Source organism: Primulina eburnea, chromosome 6 (genome assembly GCF_022965805.1).
Source record: "Primulina eburnea isolate SZY01 chromosome 6, ASM2296580v1, whole genome shotgun sequence".
NCBI classification, from domain to species: domain Eukaryota; kingdom Viridiplantae; phylum Streptophyta; class Magnoliopsida; order Lamiales; family Gesneriaceae; genus Primulina; species Primulina eburnea.
In genome coordinates, this window is record NC_133106.1 from 28,151,946 (window position 1) to 28,172,235 (window position 20,290).

The 20,290-nt window shown below is 33.0% G+C and overlaps 1 protein-coding gene across 2 annotated transcripts; it reads right to left on the reverse strand.

Annotated features, from left to right (window-relative positions):
• Positions 1-187: 187 nt before the first annotated feature.
• Positions 188-18,184, reverse strand: LOC140834056 (phototropin-1-like). 2 transcript variants are annotated; one of them, XM_073198668.1, is made up of 24 exons: positions 17,579-18,184; positions 17,018-17,080; positions 16,009-16,183; positions 14,933-15,115; positions 12,341-12,432; positions 11,959-12,244; positions 11,436-11,685; positions 11,280-11,350; positions 11,045-11,201; positions 10,847-10,951; positions 10,645-10,704; positions 10,462-10,551; positions 10,273-10,349; positions 10,092-10,176; positions 9,914-9,994; positions 9,706-9,809; positions 9,527-9,576; positions 9,326-9,432; positions 9,097-9,219; positions 8,400-8,451; positions 5,460-5,572; positions 3,597-3,737; positions 1,896-1,988; positions 188-1,228 (listed from the first exon to the last, which is right to left on the reverse strand). In XM_073198668.1, the coding sequence occupies exons 1-23, from the start codon at positions 18,108-18,110 to the stop codon at positions 1,899-1,901; spliced, it is 3,087 nt and encodes a 1,028-aa protein (XP_073054769.1). In that variant the 5' UTR covers positions 18,111-18,184; the 3' UTR covers positions 188-1,228; positions 1,896-1,898. The 2 variants fall into 2 exon arrangements, with proteins under 2 accessions (XP_073054769.1, XP_073054770.1); XM_073198669.1 differs by lacking the exon at positions 17,018-17,080 and having other exon boundaries at positions 17,579-18,182.
• Positions 18,185-20,290: the final 2,106 nt, after the last annotated feature.

The window sequence follows — 20,290 nt, forward strand, 5'->3', positions numbered from 1 at the left end:
CTATGGTGATGTGTGGAATTGGAGAATGGAGAAAGATGACTCACCGCTTGTTAAGAAAATACTGAATGTTCGTGATCATCTCCTTAGTGGATTGGGTTTGGTGGATTCGGTAATAACGAAGCTTCAATCATGGTTCGATGCACCAAATGGAATGCCTAGCACATATGATTATTTTGTAAAAGATAAAGGTAAGTGGCCTTGGAATAACATATTGTCCCGATGATGCATTCTTTCGAAGCACCGCATTGTGCTATGGTTGCTTGCTCCTCGCAAGTTGCTAACACATGATAGACTTGGGTTTGTCGAAGACAAAAAATGTGTGCTTTGCCAGGAATTCGAGGAATCGAACACACACCTATTCTTCAAGTGCAGGATCTCAAAACTGATTTGGGATGGTGTGCGGGAGTGGCTAGGCATGAAGAAGATTATGGGTACCCCAACATCGATTCTAAAAGCTTTTCGAGAGACATACAGAGGGAAGTCTACAATGAATAGAATGAGAGTCACGGCTCTTGCAGCGATAATTTACCATGTCTGGAATTTGCGTAATAAAGTAATGTTTGAAACTGAAAAACCTTAGGTTGAAGGGATAATAAGGAAGATTCAGATTCACACTTACAGATGTTTACCTTCTTCCTCTGATTTGTTTTCTAGTTGGACGTAGATAGATTGCAGTGTTTCGATTTCATGAGTATCTCCTGGGGATGTCCCATGTACTTGTATTTGTAACTCTTTTGATCTCTTTTAATAGAATTACTTCATTAAAAAAAAACAAATCAATTACATATTTCATTTTTCAACAAAAGTAAACTTTAAAGGTGCATTTAGGTTAAAATATTTGAAATTCATTATCTAAGTATATCATATTTTATATGCTTTTGGATTCAATGGATTTGAAATAACTTCATCTTATTTTGAACTTTTAAATGTATCGATGTAGTGGATTACAAATTCTCCAAAAATATAGTCATTTGAAATCTATTGATTTATTAATATCCCCGTATTCCAAATCACTCAATCCAGACGCAACCTAATTACTCTAGTAATATTAAAATATTCTAAACATACAAATTAATTCACAATTTTTACAATAGTATTATTGATAAAACCATATGATACATAAATTCACACTACTACAACTATTGAAGGTGGCAGAAGCTTCGATTTCTCCAGGGAAGCCGTTGCGGATTTATTGATTTGCATGTGTTGAGTCCATTGAATTTCAATCCTAATGATAACATGCATTTAGTTTTAGTTTAGCTGGTCAAAAATTACAAAATTAGTTTTTTAAAACATAAGGTTTGGATGAAAAATTTGATTTGGCGAGTAATTTGAAAGTATATATGGATTTCAAAAGATTTGAGAATATAATTAATACTCAATTTCTCACATGTCAAATTGAAATAAGGTGTATTTGGATCGAACGATTTGAAAATCAGATTTGAAGTAGAAAATTTCCAAATCTAAGATTTGGATCCAACGCTCTTTTTAGATTTGAATTTAATAGGGAAAATAACTCTTTAGTTCACCAAGTTTTCAAATTTTGGTGGTACACTGAGTTTTATTTCTTTGACTTTATGTCCTATGTCGTCAGAGTGCCAACATGGCTCCAAAAAATATGACGTGATATTGAAAATTCTAACATGACTGTCTACTTGTCCAAGATACGTTAAAAATTAGACTAAAATAACCAAAAATTAAAATTTCGTATATCAAAATCAAAGTTAGAAAACAGAATGGATCAAAATCCAAGGTCAACAAAATTATTTTCCCAGTTTATTTGATGTCCAAGAAAAGGTCCAAGAGGACAAGGAGACAACTTAAATAAAAAATATTACCAGACAAAGTTGCATGCAACACTTAACTTTTAAATTAGATGAATTAAGAGGAATTACCTTTCAAAACACATTTTTTTGCAAATCATCTAATCCAGGATCGACATCTTTTTGTTCCTCCTCGAATAAGGGAACATCCAGTGTAGGAGGATTCTGAAAATTTTAATCAGAAAAATGTGAGATAAAAATTATCGTATAAGATTTCTTAGTCGTTAAATATCTATTACATTAAAATATTAGAGAATTATCAATTTCTAAGATCATGCACAACCAAAAAAACACCTACATTCAAAGAATTAAACCAATTCATAAAGTGTTCAAGCCACTACAAAAATGCTTGTCACTAATTACTTATCAACTATGGTTTGACAAAAACTTGTGCGAGACGGTCTCACGGGTCGTATTTGTGAGACGAATCTTTTATTTGGGTCACCCATGAAAAAAAATTACTTTTTATGCTAAGAGTATTACTTTTTATTGTGAATATGAGTATGGTTGACCCGTCTCAAAAATTATGATCCGTGAGACGGTCTCACATGTGACTCACTCCTATGGTTTTACCCTCCGTGGAAGTTTCTTAACTAGGTCCCTATGACTAGGAACGAAAACCGTTTAGTCTTTAAAGATTGTCGCTGAGTTCAACAACAATTAACTGAATCGTCGCAAAATTTAGTGAAGGTCTTCTTTAACTACCGTCGCTGAGTTCGAACTTGAAATTTAGGCATGACCATGGTTCCAAAATCGGCGGTTTGGATTCCAATAAAGTTGGAATTGTAAAAAAAAACTGCTTAGGTATAGTTCCTGAATAAAAGTTGCAATAAAAAAAACCGTCGCCTTAAACCGTCGCCTTAACGGTTAGGCGACAGTTTTAGCGACGGTTTGGTAGTCCGTAACCGGAGGTCGCGTCGCCTTCTATCAACAACGTTTTCTCAATAACTGTTACAAATTAGCGATGGTTTTGTTGATAAATACCGTCGCCAATTTAGTGACGGTTTAACTAAACCGTCGCTAATTAATTAGCGACTGTTTAGTAAAACCGTCACTTATATTAATAACGGTTACATACAAACCGTCGCTAATTTAAGTATTAGCGACGGTTTAACTTAACCGTCGTTATATTAAGCGACGGTTTTTGACAAAACTGCTTAGGTATAACGACGGTTTATCCTATAACCATCACTAATCCAACCGTTTGTTTTGTAGTGTTGGAATTATAAAAAAAACTGCTTAAGTATAGTTCCCGTTCATGGCAGTTTCACTTTAAACAATTAAATTTTAATAGGCAAGGAAAAATTAATGATATAAATGGTGATTTAATCAAACTAATTGAAGTTAAATGTTTCATAAAATATTACGAATATTTAATTTTCACTAAACATTAATTAAAGTTATAAGTTCATATTTTAATTTACACAAATTATGAATTTTAGTTATATAAATTATATTGTCTATATATATGACAAAGACCTTAAAAGTTTAACACTATATTAACCAGAACCTAACCATAAAACCTCAGTTCCGTTTCGGTAAAAAGGTTTTTGAGAGACAGTTCCGGTTTCGATCGTTTGTAGTTTCAAGAAACCAAGGTTGGGTCTACCAAAACCTCTTGATATTATTATTTCAATTTACCAATTCATGCATTTATATATATATATATATATATATATATATATATATATATATATATATGTGTGTGTGTGTGTGTGTGTGTGTGTGTGTGTGTGTGTTGGGGGTGGGGGGTGGGGATGGAGGAGTTATTACCGTGCAACGAATAAGAGGCCAATTGATCCCGCGGAAGAATGGATGTTGCTTGACTTCATTAGCCCCTTCTCTTGATCCTAACCTGTTTTTGGAATCTCTGTGCAATAATCGATACATCAACTGTTTTACTTGGAGACTAACCTGTTGCATGCATGCATTCATAGAAAAAATTTGTTAATTAAAATTTGCTTGTTTGCTTCACTAATTTCGTCTTTATATATATATATATATATATATATATATATATATATATATATATATACACACACACACACACACACACACACACACACACACACACACACACTAGTAAGAGAAGCATCCACATTCTATGTGATCGATAGTCTCAAGATTATATCTTTTTTCTAACTCGGATTACATAAAATTTATATGAAATAGATGTACAATGGCAGACAAATGGACGAAAAGTGGTTTACCCGGCCAAAACAATATTGAAGGAGGAAAATTAAATTTTCAAATATGATGAATTAAAATCAAATTAAATTTTCAAATATTATGAATAACATTAATTAGGACAACATGAGAGAATTTTTTGACGTACCAAAATAGTTACTGTAATAGGTTCGACCTTTAAAAAATAGTAGAAATATAGCACAAAATAATTATAGTAGAAATATAGCACAAAAATAGTAGAAATATAGCACAAAAATACCCAAGAGACGAGACTACAATACAAGGGGCTTCCTCACCAGGGGTGGAGCCACCCTTGGGTTGGGTGGGCTCTAGCTCCACCAGTAGTTTTAATTTTAAATTTTTTTCATTTCATGTTGAAAATAGAATAATTTTTTTTATTAGTTTTAATTTTTTTTTTTCAGCCTCATGTTTAAAAATTTTAAACGGAACAACTCCTACAAATCATACTTCATTATTGTCTATTGATTGGTTCATTGTCGTATGTTTTGAAATTATGCGCTTCTGAGGTAAAAATTTGACAACTCTCAAATTATATCAAATATTTAGTTACGATTATTTGAGTTGCAATAATATTGACTTGTGATATATGAATTTTGGAGTTTGAATTTTTATTCTAAAAAAATTTATTGTTGCACATTTTTGGCATAATAATCAGTTGGTTGAAATGTTTGATGATTATTGATGTGTGATTATTATTGAGCTTATATTGTGATTTTTCTATTTAGAATAACCGAAAATTGAATAATTATGACTCAGAGAATGAAGAAAAGAAAAGCTATAAAGTTATTTTTAAACGAAAAGAGCAAACATCAACAAATAATGGGCAAACATCAATTACAGTCTATGAGTTAACAAAATATCGGTTTCAACCAAAATAACAAACCGAACTTGATTACTTTATAAAATAGTTCGGTTTAAAATTTTTAATATATCGGTTAGTTTGGTTCGATTCCAGTTTTAATATAAAACTTCGGTTAACTGAACAAACCGAATTTTACAAAAAAAATTAATATTATCAAATTTTTTAATAAAGTTTATAAAAATATAAATATTACAAATTTCTAATAAAATTTATTGAACAATAGAACTAGAGTTAAAAATATTTGTTTTAATTTATTTAATCAATTTTTATATTACATTTTTTTTATTTAAAACATTTTTTTTTAAAAAAAGTTTAAAATTAATTATGTTACCGACCGATATAACTTCTTTCGGTTTGGTTTCTTCAATTTTCGTACTAAAGTTTAGTCAGTTCGATTGTCGAAAAAAGTTCGTTTAATTCGATTTTAGAATTAGGTTTGGTTAAACCAAACCGAACCTACCAGCTCTAGCTATTTTTGAATCCTAGCTTCTCCTCCATTCCTAGTGACTACTTTGTATCCATGCTGGTACATGAAAATTGTTTACTCAAAACAGATGAAACATCACCTCTTTACTTCTTGGAAACCTTAAATCCTTGTGCAGAACGTTTGCAAACGTCTTCTGCCTTGTCTTTCCCCTGAATGGTGTGTATCCATACAACATTTCATACAGCAAAATTCCTACAAAAAGAAATAACAAATCGAACATGCGTAACAAAAAAAACGTCTACAAATTTAATCGCGAATGAAAACTATAGCTTTCGCTAAGTGAAGTATACAAATCTCTTAGTTTGAATTTGAATATCAGCGACATCTATGAACTCCCCCTACGGGTAGTTCTAGCTTTTCACAGCCGGGGAGTACGAGATGTGTGAAGACCACGAAAGTTTGTAAGCATGCAAGACAAGTGCATCTAAACGCAAACATATATTTCGAAAATTTGAAGACATGAGCATGCAATTTGTAATAACTCTTCTACGCAATTAAAGAACTTTTGACCAAGCCATCCAAACCTTGTAAAATTCGAAAATTAAAGCTTAGTAACTCCCATAAAACTTCTGAAATGCATGTAGCCACCAAGCAATCCAAATTCAAAAATTTAGGGAGATAGAAAGCCATTTTGTAACCTCCATCTTTTTTTGTTGGAAATTTGAATCAAATTTAGAGTTTGAATAAAAATTATGTCTCATGAATCTGGGGGTGTCTTTTGGCTCTCTATATTATTGAGTTAGTTGTGGCTCATTATTGTGGAAGTGTTTTTTGACTTTCCATATTCTTGAGTTAATTGAAGAGTTTTGACTCTTCATATTTTTGGGTTAATGAGAAGATTAATTGAGTTAATTAATCATGTATGACTTTTGATGTGTATTTTGGGGTTTATATATAGTGTTTTCATTTCTTCGTTTCAAATATATGAAAATCTTGTAGCTTTCAAGCATTCTCTTGCATTTCATATTGTTAGCTTTCCATTTGGCCTCTGCTAAATTTTGGTGATAAAGCAAAAGTACGTTTTCAGTTCGCCGTCGTATTGTCTCGTGCTAAGTCACTGCTGGTTGTTCCATTGTATTCTGGGAAACAAACGTCCAAGACGATCCTCGAAGCACATACAGGAGGGGACAAATCTGTTTTAAGAACATTGTACTTCGTAGAGGCCTCGGTTTGGTTTACTTTAAACTTTGCTCTACTGTGTTTTCTTCACCATTTAGTTAACTGGTTTTTACAAAAGTTTACCGTAATTTATCGTTCGACATATTCTGCAACACTTTTACCATCATGATAAGCCATTAGGAGGCTGATTAAGGAGACATAAAAACCAAATTTAATGGCCCTTTTATGGCTGATAAACATTTCATTCAGCTGCCTCCATCCGCTATATAAACCCCTCCAAAGTTGTGACAAAGACAAAAACATTCCACAATTTTTGAGTGAGAGAGATAAATTAGGTGCTGCAGAATTTCGAGATTCAGTAGCTGTTTAGGTGTCGAAATTCTGCCACATTTTCAAGCAAAAGGTTGTGCCACTCAAACGAGAAGTCAAGCAAGGAAGTGCTGCCTGGAGTCCTGTCTAGTTCGAATCAATGTGCTACCGAGGTGCTGCCCGTCTTCAAGCAAGAATTTGATCCAAGAATTCAATATTTTCACTCATTTTTTGTGTGATCCAAAGGTAAGTGGGCTTTTGGGTATTTATATTCTTTTTATAAAATTTGCACGCTTAAATTTTTGTAAGTGAGCTTATATATATGTTTTAAAATAATGATATTCTTGTTTTTGAAACTCGATCGTACACTGCGCGTTTCATGTCCTTTGATTTTGTATATGTTTGGTTTTGCATGATTCTTTTGCTATGCTATGAAATCTTGAAAATGCACTGTTAAGATTCGAATTAAAAGTGGTAAGGAAATTTCCAAATTTTGATAAGATAAGTAAGACCTTGATATGATGGGTTATAATAACGGATATATGACATCGCCCCCTTAGAAGATAAACAATTAGGTATACCATGAATAAAGAGATAATTAGCAGTGCCTTGCATGAGTTCATGTTTCAGTTATGATCTGATTCCTTGTTTCGAGTTATGTTTGTCTCATGTCTTGATTTATGTTTCGACCTGTTCTACGACATGTCACCTTGAAGTAATTTATATGTACATTTTGATATTCTTATGTACGATTGACCCCCACGCCGAGTGTTTCACCAACACACACCCATTTATTTTTCTCCCAGATAAGGGTGAAGATCAATTGGAAGATGATGAACAACATATGTTTTGGGGTTGGTGATCAAGTTCGAGATATGAAGTTTCAATTATCGATTTAGTTTTATTTTCCTTTACGTTATCGATTCCGCATTTGTGTTATGTACTGTAAAAACAGTCCCAATTTATATAATAGACCTTTTAGCTATTTTATGTATTACGTGGCTTGTTGTTTCATGATTTTAAATAGTTAAACGACGATGATAACTCATCTCGGTTTTGGGACGTGACAAGATATGTTATTGGATCGCAACTTCGAATATGGAATTCAAAGGGATCAAATAGGAAATAACACTCTACTAGAAAGGCTGAAACTTACAAAAATAAGCCAACTACTCACTTATGGGCTATTTGAAGAGGCGCAGGTTTGGAGACTTGCCTTGTTTTAAAAGAATAGTTTGGAAAAGATTATCTAATAGTATGAAGTATAAAAAAGAAGTTCTTTTTATATACATTCTTGACTAGAAGCTTTATCAATCGAAGGCACTACTACACGTTATTCTACCATTGAGGTAAAAGGACTTATTTGAATAAATTCCTCAACGGGACGAGTTTCAAGGTAATCCTCACGTCCAACATATGTAACGAGGCTTCCTAAATAATATGGCCCTCCCTAAAACAATGAATATTTGAAATTTCTGATACTATAAATTTTAGACATATATTTATGCAAAAAGTTGTGAAAACTTTGAAAACTGAGTGATCTGTTAAATACTGTTTAAAGTATAAAAAGATGATGAAAGAATAAAATTACCAAGAGCCCACCAGTCTACTGCACTAGTATGGCCTGCTCCAGTAATAATTTCCTGTTTAGAAGAAGCCAGGTATAGCACAAACATCATAAGCAATAAAAATTAAAAAAAAGTTACAGAAAATTTTATCAGTGAAAATTCATAATTCATTTGATATAGACAAGAGTGGAACTTTTTGATCATAAGTCAGTATTATAACCATAATATGATGCTTGATCACTGCATTTTTCTATCTCGATCAAGGTACACTAGCACTATAAATCTCGAAATCTACGGGTTACAAAATATTTGTAGGCCTCTTGGTTATTTAAAACTAAAAATCTCTTGATTTCGAATTTAAGCATTTGCATTGTCGAAAAATCGAATTCAAAATTCGAACATAAGAGTGGATTTTTTTAATTAATAGCTGCACTGATTAGTTTTCTGAGTAGAAAGGGTGTGTAGGTGGCTTTTGGTGAATGAATGAATGTGTTTGTTGATAATCCAGATTGACCTCCCATGGATTTCTGCCTTTCTGGTGATTAATCTTTAATTATATTTATTTATAACTCACTATTGTTTTCGAAAATATACTACCATGATCTATTCCAATATATATAGATCACATATATCCAAAGAGTTTCCGCAGCCAATCCAGTGAATCTCCTAGAATATTTGGCCAAGAACCAGTGTAAAATCTCCATCATGAAACATACTAACCGGAGCTATGTATTCTTCGGTACCAACAAAAGAATTTGATGCCCTCATCGGTTCGGCTACAAAGATTGGATCCTGTTTTATTTTCTTACTCTTCTTCTTTTCCTTAGACTCCGGAATCAGAAGCTGTACAAGTCACAGTTCACCGAATATCTTTATACTGATCGATCATATAAATATGTACGGCGTAAAATGATGTTTGATATTCAAAGCAAGGATGAGAATTATTAACCTGTGGCTTGCAAAATGTTAAACAGGACAGATCGAAGTCTGTCAAAAGAACGTGGCCGTTGTTCTGAAGTAATATGTTTTCCGGCTTTAAATCCCGGTAGATTATACCTGAAAACAATGGATGTTTATTCAGTCATATTAGAATATTGATGGAATTTCTATGTTTTATGTGTTCCATTTTGATATATGAATATAGTTTTACCTTGACAGTGAAGATACTCGAGCGCTATGACCACTTCTGCAGCGTAAAATCTACAACAGATATATATTAGTTACATTATTTGATCATAGGCGAGTAGATGTTATATTTGAATGAGTTGGTATAAAGTTTGCTGTTTGATATTTTACGTTGTTTTCGAATAAAAGTATGATCAAATGCACCTTACTGCATCTTCTTTCAATACTTTGGTGGGCTGTTTGTCAAGAATAAGGAAGAGCTCTCCACCGGGGCAATAATCGGTTATCAAACATACATGAGTTTTGGTCTGCAAAATGCTTCAAAGATTCACAAAATACCGGGAAAATTCGAAGAAAAACTAGAACAGAAATTTTTAGTTCTTGTTATGGTGATCTTTTCATTTTATCCAACCTGAAATGAAGCATACAATGCTGGAAGAAAAGGATGATCCAACAAATCTAATATTTCCCTTTCTGCACAAGCCCTGTGCACCTGAAGTATACGAAAACGAGCCCGAGAAATTTGAAGACAATAATGGATAATATTGGACTGTACAACAGTCTAGAATGCATGAACATCGGAAAAGTACCTTGTTTCGGTTGAGCATTACACCCTTATCCATTGCTTTCATGGCGAAGTATAGCCCAGTTTCACATAGTTCTACCAGATGCACACTGAAGCAGGTTTAACAAATTTTATTTCGATCATTATAAATGTTGCTCAAGAAGGAAATGGGGAGGCAATAAGCCTCGTTTTATAGCTAAACGCACCTCCCGGTATCACCAGAACCTAGTGGTCTTATAGGCTTGAAGTGTTTCAAGCCAATCTCTTCTCCATTTTCCAAAATCTGAGTAAGCAAAAACGACACACTCGAGGGATCAAATCATTATTAAAAGATCGAGAAACTTGGGGAAATTGGACTTTTTTTTCATTTTTTTACATAAAAATTTTGTTATTACCTTTTGAAATGCTTTCCAAGAAGGACTATCCCTCCTATGGGGCTTTGGATGAACGGTTTTCGAATGATTTACCCACAAATCCTCTGGTTTCTGCACGCAGGATAAAAATAGGAAGTTCCATCATTGATCCGATGTCAAAAACATTTTTCAAAAAACATAATCCAAGCATAAATTTCGCTCTACCGTATTGGCATCTGGAAGCTCTCTCACGGCATCATCAACATTTTCTGCTGTTTCTTTCACCTAACAACCAGACAACAAACAAGAAATGTCATCGTCTTTGCATCAAAATAAGACAATGCACTTAAATTTACCTTATTTTTAAGCACCACTGAGATTATATGACATAAAATGGAAAGCAAAAAGAGAGTTGAAATATATATACCAATTTCGCACTTTCTTTGGCTGTTGTTTCAGGGATACAGTTATGAAGAGGCTCTACGTGTTCACTTCCATCGAGCTGCACCCCGATAAAGTACTGTACCTCTCCCTACTTACACCAAAAGATTCAAGATTCGAACTCACAAGCTGTAAATCAATTGAAATATCGCGAAAATCAGAAAAAGATCTGGTAAATTATCACCTTTTGATCTCGCATAGGCTGCAAGTGGAACAGATTCCAAAACTTTTTGCCAGTTTTCGTATAGTTGATCAGCTGAACGGTTACTTCTGTTTGATTATCAATGGCTTCCCTGATTTTCCTGACCGTTGCTGGATCGGTTTCAGGGCCCTGAAGAAATCTGTAAAGAATACACAGCAAAGCAATTATACATAAAACTCTGACAAATGAAGAATCCAGTTTTACTTTAAATGTTTACCTGCAGTTTTTCCCCAAGATTTCTTCTCTACTATACTCTGTCAACTCCAAGAAACTATCAGACGCAAAAATCTAACAAACAACATGTATAAAATTATCATTAGCATCAAATTTCCAGGATTACATAAACACGAGTTTCCAATATTTGTGCGCTTACAATAGGATTGTCAGGCAATCGTGGATCAGTAATAACAAAATTTTTCTCGATACGTTCGAGGGTGGTGGCTAAATCGATACCCTTTCTCATTTCCTTCTTTCTCACTTTGTCATCAACACTTTGAGGCCTTCCATCACCATCACTCTCAGAAGAAGAGTCATAGTCGTCGTTATCATCATCATCTACCAGGTCGAAAGTGGGCTCGATATGGTCTTCAGCAGGAGTAGATAGCCGCCCTTTCTTTAAAATCCTAAGTACAATATTTGGTCACAATAAAAAAGTTCATACTCATGCAAGGAAAAATATCTAACTATTCAACAACGTGTAAACCTCTCCTCTGGACTAGACTGTAACATACTAGTAGTCTAAAATGTGCTTGCAATTCTAATAACCATGATCAAGATACATGCAATCCATGCATTAACTTTGAACAAAATCGAGGGCGTGTTCGTTCGCATTTATACACAATGCATGGATGAAAATTCATGCAATGGCTATAGAAAGACAAGAGTCGAACTCTTACTCTATGAAAGAGTTGCGACGATTTTTTTTCTGAGGATCCTCAATGACTTCAACAATTTTTTGCATGGAAGGTCTTGAACTGGTATGAGAATGTCGTCGGGGGTGTATAGGGTAGTCATAACTTTTCTTCCCCGGAGCCTCAAAGATTTCCATGTCGCTCCGGCCGCCGCCTGATTTTCTAATGAAAGGACGATTACTCGATTCGCTTAGTGCCCTTACTCTTGGTTTCTTGTTCATTGCATCCACCAGCTCGGTTACCGAATTCGAGGCCAAATCCTTCTGTCGGGCTTCACAAATATTTTCAAAAAATAAATTATATGTTTGTATTATATTTAAAGCAAGAAACTTTCGTCGATGAATCAAATATGTAATACAAATATTACCATCATAGCGGATCAATGACTCGGGAAGGCCATTGGGTCTGGTCATTTTCTCCTTGGCTCCTTCTGTGTGCTTGCTTACTTCCACTTGCATTCTGCCATAATCAAATTAAAAATAGGAAAAAAAAATTATGCAACAATAACTATATAATATATTTATTGAAAATTATATGATCATACTTTGATATATAGATTTTCTATTTGAAACAAGTTCAAATTCAATTTTTAGAAAGAAATTTGAATTTATTAATGAGAAAAATTAATATTTTTAAACAACTCTTAACCATGGAATTGGACATCTGGATCCGCATTTAGTAGTGGGAATTTTTATTAGAAATAAAAAATTAAATGCTAAATATTAATTAGGGATATCTCAAGTATTTCATATAAAATATACACCTATTCCGAACAAGAATTTTCCGCAATTATTGACATTAGATTAAAAGGGCTAGTCATGAAATTGCATCCCTAGTCATAAAATAGGAAAAATTATAACTCTGATCTTTTATATTATCAAAACTTATTCTCAACCCATAATTATTATTTGTAATTTTAATTCTTTTTACTTTACATGATGTGGAGGTGATACTAACCTAACGCCGCCGACATGATGCTCAATTGTGCAATGTCAAATCAACACTCACAGAAAAAAAAAAGAACTAAAAATTCAAAAATAGAAAAATAAAGGTTTCTGTCCTAATTTCGACAACATATCAAAAAGCGACAAAGATCCACGACGAAAATTGCAATTTCTTGTAGGATAAAATTTAGAATTTTTGGAGTCATTTTCGGTATTCATATATATAGGAGAGCGCGGTATGTGGTTCTATGGATAATCTTTTGATCCTCATCAGATAAAATCAGTCATTCGGAAGACAATCAAACATTGTTATTTCCTCAATTCTATTACTTTTTCCTTCTGCTACCATAGAGGTGTATGTTTTCATGCTACCAATTTCAATAATTAAGAGCAAGCATAGCGTGTTTAATAATGGCAAAAACTTGTGTGAGACGGTCTCACGGGTCGTATTTTTGAGACAGATATCTTATTTGGGTCATCCATGAAAAAATATTATTTTATATGCTAAGCGTATTACTTTTTATTGTAAATATCGGTAGGGTTGACCCGTCTCATAGATTAAAATCCGTGATAATGTCTCTCACATGAGACCCACTCTTTAATAATTGTATTTAAGAAACCGGAAATTCTAAAGATAAATTATCTCAATTTTAAAAAATCTTAATATATATAGAAATCAGATGATAAGATGTGAAATTTGGCTACGAAAGGAAGAAATAATTGATTGGGATAAGGAGAGAATGTATGTTCTGCAGGTACATTTATTCTGATAGCCACTGAGGCATGTTACCAGGGACCATATATCCACTACATATTTAATTTTCAGAAACCTAACATAATTTATTGCTTCAATATAAAAACACATATATACTTCTAAATAATACAATATGAGTAGACATCTTGTGAGACGTTCTTACGGATATTTATTTGTGAGACAGTTCAACCATGTACATATTTACAATAAAAAATTATATTTTTAACATAAAATAATAATTTTTCAAGGGTGACCAAATCGAAGATTTGTCTTACAAAATTGACTCATGATATCATCTCACAAGAGTTTTGTTTACCTAATTTTGCCACCGATCTCTTAGCCCAATGACACCCAGAGTTCGAATTTAGAATAAGGTCTTCAGTTCGAGACTCACGTTAAACCTCATCCCAAAATAATAATAACTTCATACTCCCTCTCAAAAGCTCTTGTGAGACTGTCTCACGAGTTAATTTTATAAGAAATATCTTTTTACCCGATCCAATTTATGAAAAAATATTATTTTTTATTGTAAAAGTATTATTTTTCATGATAGGTATGAGTCAGGTTTTACTCGATCCAATTTGTACAAAATATTTCTAAATGATGGTGAACAATTCCCATATTTAATTGGAACCCTCCAAACTAAACTCATAATTTCCAAATATCAAATACTATATATAAATCTCAATTTTTAAACCATAATATAAAATTTTGCTTAGAAATTGAAATTATTGGGTTTCCCTTTCCGCTAACTATTATGCTGATTTTAGTAAAAAGTCTATGCATTTAAAACTGTCGATTTCACCTTTAGTAGAACTTAGCTAGGCTATCTTTTCACTTATTTTTTCTTGTTTTTTTTATATTTTAAAAATATTTTAATTTTTTTTTAAAAAATAACACTATCATCTAATTTTTAGTCTTTCTATATTTTGTAACATAACCATCAATTTCAATTCGACTCTTCACTTCACCAAAAACTTTTGGAAATTAATTATATCGCGACAGGATAATGTATCATTATAAATCAATCCCGGTATCGAGTAATTTCTAAAAAACTAATGGAATAAATTAGTGTATTTTGGCTAAATTTATGTTAGATAATGTGAAACATATTGTATCCAACTATGATTTTATATTGGTTAATTGTGTTTCATCCAATATATAATATTTTAACTATTTATCTCGGGTTCGATCTGATATTTTCAAGAAAATTTTTGGTAACTTTATAATGTGAAAAGAATTGAAAGAAACAAGTTATTACCCAATGTATTTGAGGACTTTTCCAGTTTCATCCTTGATTGGTGAAATAGTTAGCAAATTCCAAAAGGAAGTCCCATCCTTCTTGTAATTAAGCAATCTACCACACCAACTTGATCCCCTTTGTAATGCCTCCCTTATCTTTGCAACATCATCTGGATCTGTATCCTTCCCCTGCAAAAATCGACTAGACCCGCAACCAAAATGTCGTAAATGCCCCTATCGACCACCAAGTATCCGTCAATTTCTATGAAATACATCGATAAATATTGTATCCGATTCATTGTTGTGATGTGTATCAGTATTTTTTTTTACCAAGATTTCGACATATAATATTATTTTTTAATAATATATTGAAGGTTAATTTGTACAAACACAATCCAAAAAATCTTGTAATGGGAAAAAAAAAATTTATTGATTCGAGATTCAAAAGTAATGAATTAATTCAAGTGGCTTTGTGCTACTTGATGTGTCACAATTGTGAACAAGTATATGATAAACATATGGGGCTTTTCTTGTTGAATTATGAATGACATTATTAGTAGAAGAATGTCCTAGATGTGACCACTCAACATTCATTATTTAGTAAGAACCTTTACAATTTCTTCACAAAATCATGTTTTCAACATCAAATTATAAGAATTTAGTTTTAAAAAATGTTTACTTTGCTAACTACGTGATACCCTTGTCCTACATCTTAAAAATTAAAGATTTAAAATGAGTTTATAATGGGCTACAATGAACTTCTATAGCAACTTGTGTTAATCATTTTCGTAAAGCGAAGACGGATACGAAGTAGTTGCTATAGGGGCGGGCCTATTGTGCAGTCACGCAGACGCGAGCCTGAGCCTGAGCTCGCAGCGTGACAAACTATCCCTAAAACGAGTTAAATAATAGGGTCGCAAATTATAATTACCTCGTCATTTTTCCATGGACCAAAAAAATGAATAATTCGAGTGAAAAAAAATGTCATCTTTGGTCATAGAAAAAAGAAGGGAAAAAAAAAACCTAATAAAATTCAAAAAAGAAAAAGAAAAGAAAAGAAAAGAATATTGTATAAGCATTAAAATATATACTTACCAATTCCTACCAATAACCTCCTTAGCAGTGTAGCCTGTCATCTTGAAAAATCCAGCGCTTGCATACATTATTGGGTAATCTGGTTTGGTCGCATCAGACACCACAAATGTTTGTTGAAATGTCGACAATGCATCCTTAATGTCCTCGGATACTCTTGGGAAACCCCTCTCTTTCCCTAAAATAATTCTTCTTTCGCTTACACAATCATTTATGGAAAACAAATTTCTACGAGGGCGTTGAGAATTCATTAATATTTACCGAGTTACGGAGGTTTTTTTTTTTTTTTAGAGAAATGATCATATGAGGTCCACGTGATCAAACAGTATTGATGCTTCAAAACCTTATTTGTATTAATCGTTTATGTTTTTACACAGCTAGGTACCGATAAAGATCATCGCTCCATCTGATATTAGGTTCCATTTAGATAGAAGAATTCGATCTGGGCAGTCTTTGTAGTTTGTTACAATTGAGTGTCGAACCCAAGATCTTGTTAAGATCGTGATGTCAGACAAGTCATTGATTTGGACAATGAATATTCGGAGGAAGGGTTTCAAATCAATCTTAAATAGTAATAATTTGATAGACGATGAATTAGAAATTTCTTTAACTAAATATATCTGAAGTCTGATTTAATTTTACCCTATAAAATTTTATTTCCATTACAGCAAAACTTTATTTTAAAAAGTTTTTGAATTGCATATGACTGACTGATGACAATTATGCTTGAATTCCTAAATGTTACAATCTAAGAACGTGCTAGCAAAGGATGGGACCAATGAAAGGTTCGCCAATATATTTTATCCTTTTTCCTATGTGCATGTATCTATATTAATTAACTTCTGGACCCGTGACGGAGCCAACGGAGGTGTGTAAATGCGACGGCTCTCAATTTTTTGATTTTATCGACTAGAGATCTAAAAATAATTATATTTTTTTCACTTTCCTCTTCATATTCGCTCTTGCTCTCTTAAAAATTTGTAAAAAAAAAAAATAATAATTCCCCACCAACCTCCATTTTCTGGATCTATCTCTGCTTCGGATGTTTCATAATTTTGTTTACACAAAAGTATACCTTCAAAAAAAAAAGCACAATTTTTTTTAAAAATAGAAACAAATGTTTCAAACAAAAAAAATTTAAAACACAAATAACTATTCATGCAATCAAATTAAATACAAACAAAATATTGTTTACTTATTTATTAGAGGAAAAAATATTGTAAATTAAGTTTGAAACGATTTCTCGAGTTCAAAAATCGATAAAATAAACTACTCCGTCTTAAAAAATTATAATAACAATATACGTAATGAGTATATATGTAAATTAAAACTGAATCCATATGATCATATGAATGAGATTTTGTGCTTAGACCACAATATTACGTACTCAACTGTGGTGATCAAGAACGTCTCGATTCATGTTATTCAAGAATATATTTATCCATCAAATTCTTACTCACTTGGTTTTTTTTTTTTTTGGACAAACTATTTTGATGAATCTGAGAATCAGATTTGAAACATTTTTCGGGACACACACACACCAGAAAACAAATTTCATAGAATGGAATCGAACCTGCTCCGTCATCTGTGGAATCTCCGGAGGTCCGGATAGAGTTGCCGGAATCCCTCCTTGGATTCCCGGATTTGCTGTTCGGCTCCTCACCTGAGGTCCTAACCTTAACTCCTTGCGGCTTACCAGTTTCCTCATCAGTCTTCAGCACCAACCCCCACTCCGCTGCTCTTTGCGCCGCCGCACCAACCTCTCCGGGGGACTTCGCCGGAGACTTAACACTGTCGTAGTCACTGAAAATCTCCGCTATAGTCTTGGAAGCCACCGGAGGGGCATGGATGTGGTGTTGAGGCAGCGGTGGAGGAGTAACACTAGTCTCCTTGAGGGCCAACCATGATGTGATTCCTTCAGTATGGGCAGCGGCGTCGTCGTCGGGATTGTTAGTCCGAGTGGTCCAGGATTGGCGGGGAGGATTGGTGGTCCTGGAAGGATAAGAAGAGGGATTGAAGACCTCGAGGGATCCTCTGGAATCCCTGGGCAAAGGGGGTATCAAGGATGGTGTCTTGTGGCGTGAACTTTGTTCGGATGATTCCATGTCTGTGCATGAAAATGGCACTTTGTTGTGTACTAACTTCGGATAAATTAGTATGTGAGGTCAAGATAAGGTGGATGACAATTTTTCAGAAATTTATTAATATAAAATCTTCTTGGAGGGGCAAAATGGGAATTTTAACTTGGTCCTACCGACATAAAACTTGTGAAGACTCGAGTACATACATATATAGTTTGATTGGATCTTAGATACTAATCAGAGCTTGCATGGCTATATATATATATATATATATATATATATATATATATATATATATATATATACCTATATGTTGTTATTGTATCATATTTAGGAGTGGGAAAAAATATCGAATTATACAATATATTGAGATTATCGTATCGAGAATTTCAAAGCTACGTCATCTCCACGTCAATATCTCATCGGTGTCACACTAGTATCACTTTGAAAAATGACTAAAATTACAAAAATAAAAATAAAAGATGAAAAGACTAAAACTGAGAATAGACAACATCGAACATAAAAATATAAAAAGACTAACATGGTGGATCAAAATTACAATTTTATATATAAAAAAACAATATTTTATGTCTTCGATCCCCTCTCCTTCCTTTTATTGGATTTTTTTGATCCATGCATCCTTACTTATGCTATGCTAAATATTGTGAGGGAGAACAATTCCAAGTATATTTTGTGTTGCAAATTCAGTTAACCCAATTTTTATAAGTGCTATATGCACATTCAAAATGGATTGCTAAAAGTTTCAAATAATATTATATTATAAATGATTTTTTGCTCTGAATATCATCTGATTTCACCTTCATTACGAGTTATCTATATATATATATAATGATATTCGTTGATTACTCTATATATATTCATTATTATTTTATACCAATAATTAAATTAAAATGAATTATTTGAAATATTGGATAACATCAAGAAATAAATTTACCATTGAGATGAGATGGAAATAATTTCCCTTCTAAATTTTTTTAAAAAAATAATTCAATTTTTTATATATAATAATCGGGGGTATTGCTGGGTTTTTGCAGTATTGTTTGCATAAATTTGTGGAGCCATCAGTTTGACAGAACACCAGGACCTCACATTTTCAAGGGCAATTTGGTCATATGGGTAAAAGGTCAAATCACCAGCAAAGTTAGTCACATAAAGTCAAAAACTCAACTTCAAGCCAACTGTAAATTAAATTGGATTCTATGTCAACTGAATATGACACGAGGATGGACAAATATAACCAGTGGCGCCTAGTTCCCTCACTGCTATTATTTTTAGATCTATTTAGGTGATCGTCTAATGTAGTAAATATTTTATTTTAAATTTTTTTAAAAAAATTGTTCTACATATTTTACAATCAATTTATATAATATAACGATTTAATGCCATTAATTTTGAATAAAATATAAAAATAAACAAGAAAAATTAGATATTTAACGTCTTGCGGCCACCTTTGCACCGGTGCTAGGCACTTACGCAATGGGTGTTCGCGCGGGATTACCACATGCAGTTTTCTTCGAAGCAAAGAAGGTATAAAATATGATTCCTTAAGCGTTTGCTTCTGATTTTTCCCCCCAAAATCATTTGAAAAGGCCCGGCTTACTAAAGCATTTATCAAGCCAAGTGCTTCTGCATACACTCATCCTCATCAGAAGAAAGGGAGCATAAACGAAAGATGGGGATTGAAAAAATATCTGAATAATTCATCTTTAAATGTATGGTAAAAAATGGCAGACTCTAAAGTCACAAGACAGAGCAGATGGTAAGGCAAATAACATAACAAAGATGTCAGCAAAAAATATCATAAAGAACTGATTTTTCCTACTATGTGTTGTGAGAAGATTCGGAAACTAAAAGTCACTATGTTGTGCTTCTGATCATATTTAGGACTGCTCAAGGCAAATAACACAACAATCTTGGCATGAAGGTTAGAAACAATACTCAGAACTCTCAACCAATGGTTGCATATTCGATCGGGATATATGAGATGAAGGAACCTTGCTTTATGCTAATCATAACCGACTGGTTCTTGCAGTCACTATCAGTGATACCTAGGGAATCATGGGGTGATGCTACTAGACGCTCTTACCATGATTCGATGGGTTTAATCAGAAAATAATTTCAGACATTCTCTTGACCAAATGTTGGTGTATGAAATGGGGCAAATCGGGGTAACCCCGAATAAA